The following is a 17,005-nucleotide window of genomic DNA, read 5'->3' as shown; positions in this document are numbered from 1 at the left end:
AAAGAAAGGCAAGCGAAATGAGGGGCTTCCGTTTTTTTTTTTTTGCTACGTGAGGAGGCTTTGGTGTTCGATTTTCCATACTCCGTATCTTGCGAGTACGGGCGTTTTTAGCCGTCACAGGCTACACGTGCATTTGCGTATGGTACTTCACTGTTATACAGTAGAAAATGAAAGAGAAGCGCAACACGCGCTCAGATGCAAAGCTAAAACTCCCTGGACGGCTTGTGAATTTACCTGAGGTGAAAACAGTCTTTTTTCTTCTCAGTTGATGTACAAGGGAGCAGGGAAGAGCCATAACCTGTTGATTGGTTGGTTAGTTGTTCCTCAGAGTGCTGATGCAACCCACCACGGAGGATCGGCCATGAAACGGACGGTGCCCCGTTTCTGAGATGGAGTTGTTTTACCAGCCGGGTTGTTTAGATAGAGAAATTTAAACGAAGAACCAATTGGCAAACAATATATTACAAATGGAATCACAGCACAAGCGCCGTCTTCATTTTCTTCTCTCGAGGTCGCGTGCTCTCCGGATTTGTTCACCGCCCAAAGGAGGGTGCTACAACGGCATCGTGAGTAAAGCCCCTAATACTTTAGGGGCTCTGATAGTGTGTAGGAAGCCTTCATACACACACGCCTCCCGCCCTATTTACGTCACGTAATGTCATCCAAGAACTGGTGACATGACGTACCACATTTTTGTGATTGATCCGATTGATTGATTTGTGGGGTTTAACGTCCCAAAACCACCATATGATTATCAGAGAGGCCGTAGTGGGAGGGCTCCGGAAATTTCGACCACCTGGGGTTCTTTAACGTGCACCCAAATCTGAGCACACGGATTATTTCCGCCTCCATCGGAAATGCAGCCGCCGCAGCCGGGACTCGATCCCGCGACCTGCGGGTCAGCAGCCGAGTACCTTAGCCACTAGACCACCGCGGCGGGGCACACATTTTTGCGATTATTGACGTTATATGGTGACGTCATCACGCGAGGATCTTTCGCATTACCCGAAACCATGAGACGGTCTCTTCCGACGATCAAATTTTCTGTTTAGTTACTCATCTAATGCTTTCGCCTTGATATTTAATGAAGCTTTACGCAAGTGTCAGTACTATACGATGTGTCAACAAGGTAACGTCGCGATATAGCTCATTCATGTCTCGCCGAAAGCGAAATACATGTTCTGGTTGAATTCAGTCTCGGCAATTATTTACAGTGAGGGGGTCGCGTTTTTGAGCGTTTATTTCAGCGAATGCGTGGCAGCGGGGAGCCTGCAGACATCACGAGAACTGCCCGCCTTTGCCGTAGCGCTGCTGAAGCGCCTTGCGGAAGCCGAGGAAGATGCGGTAGTTGTGCAACTTCTCTGCGTTGCGCACTTTGTCGTTGGTCGTGGTGTTGCGCATGCCCCGGTGAATGGCGAATGCGTCACTCAGCACCAGGAACCGGAAACCGGCCAGATGAGCCTCCAGTGTCTGCAAAGGTCAGAAGAGGCGAGCTCATTCGGTCAGCTGCTCAGGCAAGCCGACTGATACCAACATTTGCATGCACACCCACAACAATATACCGCTCGTTACCATCACCGACGCGGAGACTAGAGGTTCACGACGTTCGGAATTTGTGCGTACAAAAGTCTGATACAACGCGCTTACAGGATTCGGGATGTGGTGTAGTGTATAACATAACAAGTATAGTGACGAGGAGCAGATACGTATCCGTTAGGAGGGGTGCAGGTATTTGGGTGTTATATCAGCCGGGGAAAAAATGTGCAAGGGTAAACTTCTGGCCTAGTTGGTACAACACTCGTTTCAGACTTATTTCAGACAGATACGAAAGGACAACACGAGGGATGCTTTCAGGAATAGTTTGTCAGAAATAGGATGGCAATATAATGCGGCGCTGTAACTCCGGCATATGAGAACAGAAATGCATCGATATCTGACAGTGACTCTTGCTTCACTGATAAATAATTTGAAGTTGTGAAAATAGTAAGACGAACTTGACTTAACTTGTCAATGATTTCTGATTGAATCAATAATATTGCTACGTGCTCTTACATTTTAGGGGCGAAGCTGCTTAAGGCGTAGATCGCGCGTCTCCAGTATGTAGTAGTCACCTTTAATATTAGTCCTTGGAATGTCCGCTAGATGGTGGTACTTGTATATCCTGAATATATATGATGAAACGATGCAAGATAGTGGTACTTGGAGTGTTCACTAGACAGACAGACAGACAGACACACAGACACACAGACAGACAGACAGACAGACAGACAGACAGACAGACAGACAGACAGACAGACAGACAGACAGACAGACAGACAGACAGACAGACAGACAGACAGACAGACAGACAGACAGACAGACAGACAGACAGACAGACAGACAGACAGACAGACAGACAGACAGACAGACAGACAGACAGACAGATATGCAGACAGACAGACAGACAGACAGACAGACATACAGATATACAGACAGACAGACAGACAGACAGACAGACATACAGATATACAGACAGACAGACAGACAGACAGACAGACAGACAGACAGACAGACAGACAGACAGACATGCTCATCGTATGATTCATGGTTTGCCGTTAAAACCCTTCGAAGCTTCACCCCACTCATCATCATTCACTACGTTGATATGCTGTGATTTTTTGGTTTGTTTGTTTGACGTGTTCCGGTTTCAGCTTCAGTAACTTGGCACCGCTCGACCCATGCAACGCCGCAACCTTTGGGAAGCCTCGTGATTATTTCAGATTGCTCTGTTGAGATTGTGCCCCAGAACGCAAGTAGTTAAATCGGAAGCTCTCGCAAGAGCCATGAACTAGAAGGTTCGAGCATTGATGCATAAAAGGCGACGCGTTTCGACGATGGTCTCAATACAGACGACCGACGTCAGCGCTCGCAGTTATTGTATCCTTGTCAGACCCAAGAAAACACCAATAAAAAGCTTTTGCAAAACTGTATTATTTGATTCCCTGCCCTTAAAATCAAACGCAGGAAAATTGTGAATACGAAAAGTGGAACAGTTGTCTCAAAATGTGATAGTAGCCACTTGCGTGCTGCTGATTTTTCAAAGTCTCTAAGATTAAGTGCAACAAAAGTTTCAGACCGAAATTACTTTCAATGTGATATACAGGGCGTCCAAAGTTAAAAAAAAATGTATTATAGACGTTGTAGTTCACGCTAAAACTAAGAAAAATATCTCACTTATCACGAGGACGCAAATGAGTGATCGTGCAGTGCTCAGTAATTTTCGTTCGCTCGTTTCGCGAATATATGGCTAGACACACGGCGCCACTTCTCTGGGCTTCGTGAATGCAACTCATTCTTATTGTGCCAAGACAAATTTGGACACGCAGATATCGCATTGTGATAATCTGTAGGCTTTAAAACAACTGTACCCAACTGGCTACCCAGGGACCGAAGAGGGTATATACATCGAGTTTTGCAAGTACCTTGATTATTTTGACTGAGAACAAGTTCGCCCAGTAAAGAAATTCATTTTGCTGACCTTATCTTGCTATCTGAACCAGCATAACCGCGAGAAATTATCGTCATTTGACCTCTTTGCCTGAACGTAACGTCCCATCTCTCGATACGTCTGTGATAGTTTTCTGCTTTAAACTACGGAAAATATTTCGCAGCACCGGAAATTTCTATAGCGTGATTTTCCACCTTGGCGAGACAGCGAGACGCGTTATGTCATAATGACAACACCTCATGTCGTAAGCACGACGTCTTACTGTTACAGATGCAACTGTATAAACTATAGAGTCATTTTTTAAAGAGTACTGACTTGACTTAAAATTTTTTGAAATATTGCTCTAAATGAAAATACCGATGTTGAACAACATAAAAAGAGTATTGTTGTGCTTGGGAATGCATCGAATATGTTAGTATAACCGTTACCTTAGACAAAAAAAAATATATCGATATCGAAGGGCATGGTTTCTCAGTGATGTGTCATCTGTGAGAAGACTGGCGACGTATTAACGTCAAATCTGCCACGTGCTCGTGGACAAGAATGGGTGAATTGTCGTCCAGTGACCTTGACAGTGATTTTTACGGTTAGGTCAGCGTGCAGGACTGAATGCTTGCAAAAGCGGGAGCTGTCTTGTCTCGTTGGGATAACGTGCCTTGCAGCGCAGCAGGCCTGCAAATGCTCAGCACCAAAAACTTTAAAATCAGAATAAAATATGTTATGCATGTTGTCCTACGCATATGTGTAGAAAGCGTTGACACACACCAAGAAAGCAATAAATGCACCTTTTGCGACTTCTTGAACTCGTGCCAGAAGCCTTAAGGAAATGAGTTTGGCCAGTATGTCTGGCTTACCTCATTATTGTGATAGCTAAAAACAAAAAATCGCATTGCACGCACGCACGCACGCACGCACACACACACACACACACACGCACACGCACGCACACGCACGCACACACACACACACACTTGTGCTCACGTGCAAGTACGCCTATGTACACCTGCTAGTACATAAGTCTACTCAGTCGTTGCTATTTAATCCATATTCTTTAAGACACCTGGACGCCGCAATCTTGGGGTGTTAAGCCAACGTTTTGTTGGCTTTGTATATTTCGTCATGAATTAATATGGCCGTGAAACATCGTAAGTGCACCAACCCCACCATTACCGTGCGTATGCGTAGCCTGTTCGTTTAGTAGTTAAAGATGCAAAAAAAAAACATTGGCTGAGAGCCCAATATGGCAGCACTGAAACCCATCCGCGAAATCGTCTATAGAAAACCATATGCTTACAACCAGCAATATTTTGTCGCATTCCAGTACACACACTGCTGCATTTTTCAACAATACTTATTTGGCGACTGGCAAAACGTTGGATTACTTTAAGCACCAGTAACAGAGGAATAAATAATATTTCAAAAAACGTTTAATTTTCGGGCCATAAATTTCAAGTTAACCACTCTACATCGAAACGTGACCAGGTTACGTAGCAATCGAACTTGAAATACACCATGCAGAATATACGCCACGAGAAGGTGACAAGTGAAACTTACTTGATGAAGGAGTGAGGCTATCTTTATTATATATATATATATATATATATATATATATATATATATATATATATATATATATATATATATAAATTGCTCACTTCTTTCCCTCGAAGCTTACTTTAAGCTGGCGGACACAAAGACCGGATGTTTATCAATAAAATACGGCTGATTCTCGCAGCGGCTAAAATCGTGACCAATAACTAGGTCCATAATAAAAGCGTACTCCAACATGACGTCATAAAGGTATTGGCGTCAACATTATCGGTGAATATTTCAAACTAAGCTGTAGGTTTGGCAGCGCCAGTGATAGACTAGGGTCCTACGCGCCTATAAAGCTAGCTAAATATTCAAGTTCTTGCGGAGCAAATTATACTTTATAATGGTCGATGACAGCACACACTTGCCTCCCGAGGAAAGGTTCGCAAAGGGCGCACAGCTGCGGCCCTGCATGTCCGGAGTTACAGTCGCCAGCCATAACGCAGGGAAATAGATACACGTCGGGAGGGTTAAACTAGTGAACGAGGTGCCTCGAAGGAAGCATGCATGAAATATATACGGACCCAAGAGCTGCATAGAATCAAAATAAAGCCGACTGCTCGAGACAAGGTGAAGCCGAGAAGCGTATGCTAGTCATAAATATCGGGCCACGGACTGTCTGTGCGCTCGTGAACTCACGCTAGAGGGGAACTGTCAATTATACTCTCTTTACGAATAGAACAATAGACTGAAATCATATAAATTTTATTTAGCGCACACTGAAAGTGGTTAGCCTTATACAAACGCATTTTGATTCTTTTAGTCAAATTCGTGGTATCAGTAATTCCACACCCTTCCTTTCTATTATTTATTTTTGTTTTCTTTTCTTTAGGATTACTGGGCGCAGAGTGTAATGAAAGTAAGACTTCGTGCACGCATCAAGTCACGCTCATATTACTGACATACGTGCCATCATTAACCAGAAAACAAGCGCCGTTGAAAATAATACGGTTTCGAGGTGACCTCCGTTCTCCTCTATATAGCTCTAACAGCCAGAATATCATCGTGCACTGAAAAACTTGCATTGGACAAGCGTTGGATAATGCATTGCCTAGCTCGCTCGAACTTCGACGATTGAAATGTTCTTGACGATAAGTGGGCTGCAGCTGCCGATACTAACAATAAAAGCAAGAAGGTTACACATAGCCGTGTAGAGCTACAAAACAGCGAAACTGGTCACCTTAGCCTAGCCTCCTTAGCAGTTGCTAGGTTTTTCCCTGGCCAAAGCAGAATCAAACCTCCGCCTGTCACAGACCATGCAAGAAGGGCAAAATTGAAGCGCATGAACTACGTGTGACGTGACTTGATGGGCTAGTTCGCTTCCGCTTCACACTCGATGCACTATCGCAGCGCCTCCAGAATACCATTCACCGATTTTCTTGGGCGGAACATCAAAAACACGTTTTGTTCACTCTCTCCAGACGCAAGACTATCGTTTTTCGACGAAATTTGCAGTGTAACATGCAGATACCGGGCAAACTTTTTTCCCCTTTTTTTGTGGACGCACGACTTTTTACCTTGACTCAAGGTAAAACGTAAGGTAAAAGTGGCTTTTACAGATTCACTCTCGATATCTGCTGTCTTGCGCACGATAAAATCACGATATGATTTTGAGGCTCACTTTGGGGAGAGTGCCGAACATTTCGACCACCTAAGGTTCTTTAACGGGCATGCAAATCTAAGCACTCGAGTGTCTTTTGCATTTCGCTCCCATCGAAATGCGGCCGCCATGTTCGGGAATCAAACCCGCGCCTCCGAGCTCAGCAGCGTGACACCTGACGTGCTAAGCTGCCACTGCGGGTGACGAATGTAGAAGGCTGATTCCTGCACTGAAATCAGCACACCATCGGAATTTTTAAAATTTCGTAACTATACGCGTGGTGGTGCTTTGTTGTTTTTATTGAAGAGTAGAGATAGAAGTAAACGAAAATGAAAGTGGGCGGAAAAGCAAGTAGCCAGCACAGAAAATCCGCATTTTTGCGGGGTGTATACTCTCACATACTCACCTTGTTTGGTCCTCACGTGGACGTCTTGTAAATAAAAATAAAGATTCAAATTTTCAATTAGAGTGCTGATCTGCAATGACCTCAATGCAAGTTAAACCTCTGAAAGCAGGCCAGTGCATACAGAATTAGCACAGATAAATGGCTATACATCACGGCTTTGTTGACCCGGTATACGTTTTTGAATTGGTTAGCGCAGAATGGCACACGCGAACAAGGAAACACCTGCACAAGCGCTTCTGTGTGCGACTTATTCACGTCTTACGTATTCTGGTGTAAACTCTGCCAGGAATAGATGCAATGTGATTGCAGTATATTGATAGTCGGATACAACTTTTGAAGTCCGCTCCGTTTCCTACTCAGAAGCAGATGCAGACAGGCCTGCTCCAATGAGTGCTCTCTCGAGACCGACGTCACAATACGCACGCTCAGTGGCTCCGCCTTCAAATAACATTGCCATGTGAACTGGACTATGTAGTTGCGGAGGAAATTGGCTGCGGCACTTAGTCTTGGTGGGCCCTCTGCAGAGTTGTGTCCGACTAAAAGTCACAAAGTACAAGAACTTTTGACCAGCATTCAGGAACATGTGCGCGTAGCAACACCTCTCGTCGGTGACAGCAGTGGCCTGCCGCAAATCGTGGCCTCCTTGATGGCGGGCGCATGGCGTGTTTTTCAGAGAAACCCGCGTGCCCACCATGTCGGAGGCCATGTGCAAGTAAATGGGAAATAGGCGAAAAAAAAATCTGACCAAAAGAGCTTGCTACGAAAAACTACTCCCAGTAATATGCAGTTGATACACTGGAACTTTCAGATAACATTATTGTGTCCTGCTACAAACCAGGTGATTTCCGAGAGTACTAAATGTTTCAAAATGGGCCCCCACATGTTTACAATGGGCAGTGTTCAAGTGTTTTGGCAAACCACACGACTTGTAATGTGACACCGCAATTTTGCCAGAGTGCTCCAGTGGTCTCTGTGGCGTATATCCGGGAATCATTCTTGTTAATTAGCTTCTTTCATTAGGTACAATTTTCCCCCTCTTATTTCCCTTAAGTTATCTCAGGACGTCATTGCTGCCGCTGAGAGATGGCGCCAGCTACAGATGCCCTTAGATACTGGGAATTTCAGACAGGATGGGAAAGATTGGGGCATGCGATGAAAAATTCGTAAATGGGGTGAGTGAGCTGGAGCTGACGTTTCAACAAGCGGACTCGTCTTATGTTGCCGCCCTCTTGCAGCCTTGAGGAAGGCAAGCCCGCTTGTCGGAACGTCGGCTCCAGCACACGCTCCCCGTTTACGAACTTTCCAAGTACAAGAACTGTGCGACCTAGGCAGCGTACCTGGACGTTCCGTGTGAAGCCATAACCGATGAATATCTCGCGAAACTTGGGTACGTCATGGGGACCGACGTAGAAGCACTCGTAGCCGAATTCGAAGACAGCTTCGTAGGCTGCGTAGAGCTCTCCCCTGCTCGGGACATTCTTCCACTTGTTGAAATTCGTCGCCCGTTGGTTTTTACTGAACGCCACAGCATGATAGACCCGGAAGTCTTTCTTGTTTCCTGTTCTGGGGAAATTCAGCCGACGGTGGGCAGAATGGACGATTAAGAAGGTACAGACAATCAATAAATCAAACACAAACAACATATCACCATAATTGCGACAGAAACGAGACCTAGATATATCAAGCAAGGATTGGGCGTGTTGGTACAACGTTATTACGAGTGCAAAACCGCGCAACCGACAAAGGAGAGGACACAGAACACTGATGTCCTCTTTTCTGTACCCTCTTGTCGGTTGCGCTGGTTTGCACTCATAATCAATGTCTTTAAAGTGAGCACACACGTTGAATTATGATGAGCCTACATTATGCAAGAAATATCAGCAACGACACGTGAAGTGCATACAAAAACAAGAACATACTCGGCACTGAGTATAGACCACGTTGATCAACTGTGCGCTTAGCTGAAAGTTGAAAGAAAAATAAAAACCATCCAAAACAGCTTTGAGTAGTACTACGACATGCATTATACAATTGATTTGATATGTGGGGTTTAACGTCCCAAAACCACCATATGATTATGAGAGACGCCGCAGTGGAGGGCTCCGGGCAAATTAGATCATTTGTCCAAGGAAATTGACTGCTACTTTGGGCATAAAGCTTCTGTCCCAAAAGTCGCTCATTAAGGATGTCAGTCCTTCAGACTGCCGACACGACACAGGAAGTTATTTACTTTTCATATTTCCCAACTGGCGTGCAACGAACGAAAGCTTTGTACTTCAATGCAGCCGTTCATGATACACTTACATGCACGTGGATAAAGTGTAACTGTCTCATAACGTCCTATCGCCTTGCTTCGTTGCTGTCTTTGTCACAGCTTCACATAAACTGACGTTTAATTACTGCTGGTGTTACATCTGCGCCCAACGCAAAAGCTTGTTTTAAGTGCGGATTACCTGAGTAATCCAGCTTGTCCATCCATGCATGCCATGTGGCGTGATCACTCACATAGTATAGCGAAGGCGCTCAATACATGCCAAAACATGGATAGAAATTTTCAAAACCGAGTTAAACAAGTTCTAAACTATATTTGACAGAAGTAACCAAGAAGTAATTCCAATAATTAGATGAGAGTCAGTAAAGTCAGTTTCACCAGATGTGCGAATGAATGGATGTGATAGCAAGAAATCCGAATGTCCCACGTAGATCGAGGAGCAGCTCGATACTTGCAGCTTTCCGCTAAAGCAAAAAGAACGTTTGAAAAAAGACGCGTAACTATACGCAGTAAAAACGTTAACTAACAAAAGTTTTTATGCCTTTGTGTTTGAGCAACGCGCTGCGAGTGTCGAGAACACAAAACCCGACGCTCGTAGTTGAGGCTTTACAATGCGGCGCGTGGAGTGACCCCCGTCTCGTCACGCAGTGGCGTACAATACAAGGTTTGGACGGTGTTTTTTTTTTTCGTATCACGAGTTGATACCGAAAATGGCTTGCTTTTTTAAACCTCCCTAGCTTCTTGATTTCTTTTGGTGCACGTCTCAAAGGCAATTTTCAAGTAGAAAAAAAAATGAAGCGTTAAGTGATAGACAACGCGCTCAAGCTCCTGCGAGGTCTGAATTCCTCCAACGCAAAACGGTGAATAGCTTGCCGTTATTATGCCGGTGCATGGCGTGTGGCTCAGTACAATAAAGAAAAAAATGGCGTGTGGTTCAGTGGTCTAACGCAGCGCGCTGTGGAGCGAGGGGTCATTGGTTCATTTTTTGTGCCTTTTTTATATATATTCATCATACACATACATATCCGGAGCATGAAGCCGACGGCGAAAACCAGAGAGTGTTCACATGATTGATATCGCAACAAAACGTTCCGGAAACCTGCGGCTGATTCCGGAACCGTGCAAGAGAGTGAATCATCTTTTTCTCTCTATGTGCTGCGCTGGCGCTACATCGGTTAGGGCAAGCAACTTGACAAATATCGCCGCAGACGACGCGAATTCGAACTACCGCAACAAACAGGAAGTCTATGAAGTGCAACAAAGAGTGGCGCACGTGTCGCACACAATGCGATTGACTGATATGATATGTCGGGTTTAACGTCCGGAAACCATCATATGATTACGAGAGACACCGTAGAGGAGGGCTCCGGAAATTTCGACCACTTGGGGTTCTATAACGTGCACCCAAATCTGAGCTCGTCGGCCTACAACATTTCCGCCTCCATCGGAAATGCAGCCGTCGCAGCCGGGATTCGATCCCGCGACCTGCGGGTCAGCAGCCGAGTACCTTAGGCCACAGCGGCGGGGCCAGGTTTTACAACATTTGAGCTGCTATGATGAGTAGAACACACCCCGTGCAATCTTCGGGTATACTTCAAACGACGCGTGAGACACGACGCGTTGGTATGTGCTAGACTGGGTTAGCAACCTAAACTACTCCAGTTACACACATTCAGAGCCTGTTTTAACTTTGCCAACAAACTTCTGATGCGATAGTTTGAGTGTGTGGACATACTTTTATATACACGTGTTATATACAATGAATGTCAGGTGCAAGTCAGAGCTTTGTCAGTCTTGTGCCCCCCCCCCCCCTCTTCCCCAGTTTTTAACGTAAAAGTAGAGTGGCCTAACAAAAGTGTTTCATGCCGGGGTCCCCCACGGCTCCGCTTACGTATTCCCGTCACGGATATGACGTTGTAAAATATATAGAAATATGTTTAAAAAAAAAGAGATCACAATAAGCTCTGCAGCGAGGCGTCGAACCAGCAACTGCGCGCTCCTCAGGGCGAGACGCTAACCACTGTATACGCCACACAGTGAACCTACTTACACTTGTTAATGGCAAGCCATTTATACACACCACACACCGTTTGAAAGTCCTCTTAGTTCCGCAAGTTCAGCGTGTTTTTGTCATCAGTGGCAAGATGGCGCGACGAGCTCGCGTTGCGCACGCTTTAGAGGCCGTAGCCTCTCGCGCTTCGGTAAGCGTCGCCTCGACGAAGCGTGGCTATAGAGTGGCCTCTCTCGCGTGCGCTCTTATAAGACTCGTGATTCGGTAGAGCACAAAGGTCAATTCGCATGCTGCCGCGGCCGCGTTTACGAAATTGTGACGCTGCTCACACGCAAAGTAAGAATCGTGACAGTTGTTCGCGCTCTCCCTGTGTACACATTGTGCGTTGATGTCATGCGTCTTTCTGTTTGAGCAGCGTGCTTGAACTGTAGAGATGTCACAGTTTGTTCGCACGCGTCCTGTGTATGTCGATTTTGGGCGTGTTTTCTGCTTGAGGTGTGCGCTGCAAGTTTCGAGCTGCTTGCCATTTTTCGCGTTACATTGCAATTACTTGCTGTAGCATTCATTTCTTCGTCCTTGTGGCGAAACAATGCGCAATGAACGCTCAACTACCTCTATGAGGAAACGCTCCACTTTCGTGTTATACCAATTCCTAAAGAAGATGGATCAGCCAAGTGTTTTTTTTTCTGTTCATCTCCTGTGAGGCTGTTATTTTGCAAATTTGTTCCCGAAGCCTAAAATTTAAGAGCCATTCATTTTCCGGGGGATGTTTTTGTTTTCAAATATCTTTTTGATTCAATTAAAAAAATGTCACTTGAAAACATCTACTGTATACAATATTTTCTTTAGGCCTTTTTCCTTGTTGGAATAACTACGAACATAGTAATGTGGACTGAATCGACCGTCTAATTTATTACTTAGCTGCATAACGGATTTATCCACTGTGTCATTGAGCTATGATAAAATGCAGGTTTGATTTTTGATAAAGACAAAAAACGTATAACGATCGAGCCTTGCTTGAACGGGGAAATCGTTGCCTGAAACTTCTCGGGTAAAATAGCTGGCGTTGGAATGTAAAGTCACAGTGAATACTCATTTATACCAATCTACGATAGGGAACAATAGAAAATTTGATATTTTTTTGTCGTTGCGTATACCTTACGAATACATAAAGAAGAAAGGATGTCTTGGAAAAGCATACGTAAGGGTGTTCTTGGGGTCAATAAAACTCCCAACATTAACTATGGAAAGTTGTGATCTAACGCAAAACGACACGTGGACACAAGAAGCATGTGTGGCATTCATATGTGCCTTCTTGTTGCTAGAGCAGTGTGGGTGTTTTTTTTTCTGTATCCTCTTGTGTCCATGTGTCGTTTTGCGCTATATCAAAACGTTTAAATGTAATCACCAACAAGCCCACATTTCAACACTCGTTAAGCCGAGTTAACATAGCGGTTTCTTTTCTCGCTCACCTACTGAGCAAAGCGCTCTTCGTCTTCGGATGGGTGACAAACTCGGTGCCTTCAAAAGCAGGCACGACGTAAAGACACTTTGCACAAGGCGGTTGCCGCAGAAGGAATGCGGACAGCCGCTCGTAAAGTCCGTACTGCGGCATCACATCCACGTCCGTTGCGTAGAAGTACGGACTCGATAGGCAGCCGTCGCGGGCGACGTTTCTCAGGTGGTTCTGGGGAAAAAGCAAGCGGGGCCAGCCGCGTTTCCGTAGTACTGCCAGAAAGGCACGCAGAAGCGCCCGGTGGCTGTCACAGAACAGCGGCTCGTCGGAATCTTCCCACGCGAACGTGTCTCTCGTCACATTGTCGTTCCTCTCCGCGGGAGAGACGAAGTGAAAGGTGAAGTTCTCCCTGATGGCAGGGAAGCACACCCTGAGCACGTGCACATACGTCACCATCAGCTGCAGGTCCAAGTCCTCCCTGAAGAACACCGCCACCGACACCGGACCCGTCCAGTGGTCGGACAGCTCGCGCAGCCAGTGCAGGTGGTCCAGCGAAGCGATGGTGGACATGCACACGACCTCTTTGCTGGAAGGCCGCCTGTCGCGCTCGATGGAATTCTCGTAGACGCGGTACAGAGACTGCGAGTCCAGCCTGAATGGCGGCAAAGTGAACACGTCCGTGTAAGAGGACAGGATGTTTCGCAGAGCAGGGACCCTGGTGTAACTGGTCTCGGGTACGCCATCGCGCGAGACACAGAACGGGTAAAGCGTGCAGGTGAACAGCAGTGCGACAGCGCTCGCGGTGAGGACAGTCAGAACGAGGCTGTTGCGCAGCTTCCTGTGCATCCCGTCCGGAGATACTCGGGTTAGACGCCGCTCGATGTCGTTCGCCGTTGGTCACGAGGGTGCCATGCGACGTCCCTGTTGCATGACAGCAGAGCGAAACAGGGAGGAGAATGATCGTTTCAGATTACAGTGAAGAAGCACTCGCTAATTAACACGCTAGATAGTGCAGTTTTGCGATAACAACATCCCCACAGTATGAAATATATACACACACACATATATATATACATATATACATATATATACATATACATACATATATATATACATATATACATATATATACATATACATACATATATATATACATATACATACATATATATATACATATACATACATATATATATACATATACATACATATATATATATATATACATACATATATATATACATATACATACATATATATATACATATACATACATATATATATATATATACATACATACATATATATATATATATATATATATATATATATATATATATATATATATATATATATATCATCAGCCTGACTACGTCCACTGCAGGACAAAGGCCTCTCCCATGTTCCGCCAGTTAACCCGGTCCTGTGCTTGCTGCTGCCAATTTATACCCGCAAACTTCTTAATCTCATCTGCCCACCTAACCTTCTGTCTCCCCCTAACCCGCTTCCCTTCTCTGGGAATCCAGTTAGTTACCCTTAATGACCAGCGGTTATCCTGTCTACGCGCCACATGCCCGGCCCATGTCCATTTCCTCTTCTTTATTTCAACTATGATATCCTTAACCCCCGTTTGTCCCCTAATCCACTCTGCTCTCTTCTTGTCTCTTAAGGTTACACCTACCATTTTTCTTTCCATTGCTCGCTGCGTCGTCCTCAATTTAAGCTGAACCCTCTTTGTAAGTCTCCAGGTTTCTGCTCCGTAGCTAAGTATCGGCAAGATACAGCTGTTATATATCCTTCTCTTGAGGGATAGCGGCAATCCACCTGTCATAATTTGAGAGTGCTTGCCGAATGTGCTCCACCCCATTCTTATTCTTCTAGTTACTTTAATCTCGTGGTTCGGCTCAGCGGTTATTACCTGCCCTAAGTAGACAGTCTTTTACAACTTCAAGTGCACTATTACCTATCTAGAAGCGCTGCTCCTTTCCGAGGTTGTTGTACATTACTTTCGTTTTCTGCAGATTAATTTTAAGACACACCTTTCTGCTCTCCTTGTCTAACTCCGTAATCATGAGTTGCAATTCGTCCCCTGAGTTACTCAGCAATGCAATGTCATTGGCGAAGCGCAGGTTACTAAGGTACTCTTTATTACCTCTTATCCCTAATTGTTTCCATTCTAGGCTTCTGAAAACCTCCTGTAAGCACGCGGTAAATAGCATTGGGGAGATTGTGTCCCCCTGCCTTACACCCTTCTTGATTGGTATTCTCTTGCTTTCTTTATGAAGCACTATACGGTAGCAGTTGATCCCCTGTAGATTTCTTCCAGAATGTTTATATATATTTCATCTACGCCCTGATTCCGCAGTGTCTGCATGACGGCTGATATTTCTACTGAATCAAACGCCTTCTCGTAATCTATGAAGGCGATGTATAGTGGTTGGTTATACTCTGAGCATTTCTCTATTACCTGATTGATAGTATGAATGTGGTCAATCGTTGAGTAGCCTGTTCGAAATCCTGCTTGTTCTTTTGGTTGATTGAATTCTAATGTTTTTTTTTACTCTGTTAGCAATTACCTTTGTAAATAGCTTGTATACTACAGAGAGCAAGCTGATCAGCCTGTAATTCTTCAAGCCCTTGTCATCTCCTTTCTTATGTACTAAGATGATGTTAGCGTTCTTCCAAGACTCTGGTACTCTTCCCGTCAGGAGACACGTCGTAAACAGGGTAGCTAGTTTTTCTAACACAATCTGTCCTCCATCTTTCAGCAGATCTGGTGTTACCTGATCCTCACCAGCAGGTTTGCCTCTTTGCATGCTCTCCAAAGCTTTTCTGACTTCTTCTATCATTACTGGTGGGGTGTCATCTGGGTTACTGCTAGTTCTTGTAGTATTAAGGTCGTGGTTGTCTCCGCTACTGTACAGATCTCTGTAAAACTCTTCCGCTATTTTAATTATCCTATCCATATTGGTAGTTATTTTGCCTTCTTTGTCCCTTAGTGCATACGTCCGACTTTTGCCTATCCCAAGTTTCCTCTTCACTGCTTTGATGCTTCCTCCGTTTTTCAGAGCGTGTTCAATTCTCTCCATGTTATACCTTCTTACATCGCATACCTTACGTCTATTAATCAACTTCGAAAGCTCTGCCATTTCTATTTTGTCTGTTGTACTTGACACTTTCATGATTTGACGCTTCTTAATTAGGTTCTTCGTTTCCTGGGAAAGCTTGCCAGTGTCCTGTCTAACTACCCTGCCTCCAACTTCCACTGCACACTCCGTAATGATACTCGTCAGATTATCATTCATTGTATCTACGCTAAGGTTGGTTTCCTCACTAAGAGCCGAGTACCTGTTCTGCAGCGACACTCTGAATTCCTGTACTTTCCCTCTCAGTGCTAGCTCATTGATTGGCTTCTTGCGTATCAGTTTCTGTCGTTCCTTCTTCAAGTCTACGCGAATTCGAGACCGTACCATTCTATGGTCACTGCATCGTACCTTGCCAACCACTTCCACATCCTGCACGATTCCTGGGTGTGCACTCATTATAAAGTCTATTTCGTTCTTATTTTCGCCATTAGGGCTCCTCCATGTCCACTTGCGGTTTTCTCGTTTTCGGTAGAAGGTATTCAAGATCCGTAAATTATTGCGTTCTGCGAATTCAAATAGTAGCTCTCCTCTAGCGTTTCTAGTACCGATGCCATAATCTCCTACTGCCTGATCTCCAGCCTGCTTCTTCCCTACCTTTTCATTAAAGTCGCCCATCACTACAGTATACTGTGTTTTTACCTTACTCATTGCCGATTCCAGAGATTCTTAGCACCCTCTGCTGCGTTGCAGATCTGACCGCCGCCGTGGTCAGTTGCTTCGCAGCTGTTGGGGACTGAGGGCCGTGAGTTATTTGACGTATGCATGTGGGAGGTATGCATATATATATATATATATATATATATATATATATATATATATATATATATGATAGGGAACCACGCGCACCGACTATCAAGAGATAGCGCCACGTGCTGCGCAGTAGCGGTGCGCGTGGCCCACTTGCGCCCTTCTAAAGGCACCAGCCTGCGTTTGGCCCGGGGGAGAGGAGACGCCTTGGCTGCCACGAAAGATGGACACTGTCCACCGCGCTGGCCGATTACTGCTGCCCGCAATGATGGTCACTGCGTAGCTGT

General features: G+C 45.1%; 1 protein-coding gene across 2 annotated transcripts in view; it reads right to left on the bottom strand.

The window, feature by feature from the left end:
• Positions 1 to 1,222: 1,222 nt before the first annotated feature.
• Positions 1,223 to 17,005, bottom strand: part of LOC119177424 (beta-1,4-glucuronyltransferase 1) — a 33,150-nt gene continuing 17,367 nt past the window's right edge. For both annotated transcript variants that reach the window (XM_037428890.2, XM_075882196.1), the window contains 3 exons: positions 12,842 to 13,746; positions 8,424 to 8,649; positions 1,223 to 1,470 (listed from right to left, as the gene is read on the bottom strand). In XM_037428890.2, the coding sequence (XP_037284787.2) occupies positions 1,279 to 1,470; positions 8,424 to 8,649; positions 12,842 to 13,671 (1,248 nt within the window). In that variant the 5' untranslated portion in view covers positions 13,672 to 13,746 and the 3' untranslated portion in view covers positions 1,223 to 1,278. The remainder of the gene's footprint in view (positions 1,471 to 8,423; positions 8,650 to 12,841; positions 13,747 to 17,005) is intronic.

Source organism: Rhipicephalus microplus, chromosome 2, assembly GCF_043290135.1.
Source record: "Rhipicephalus microplus isolate Deutch F79 chromosome 2, USDA_Rmic, whole genome shotgun sequence".
NCBI lineage: Eukaryota > Metazoa > Arthropoda > Arachnida > Ixodida > Ixodidae > Rhipicephalus > Rhipicephalus microplus.
Note: the sequence above shows the minus strand (reverse complement) of the source record. Positions and strands in the feature narration are given on the sequence as shown.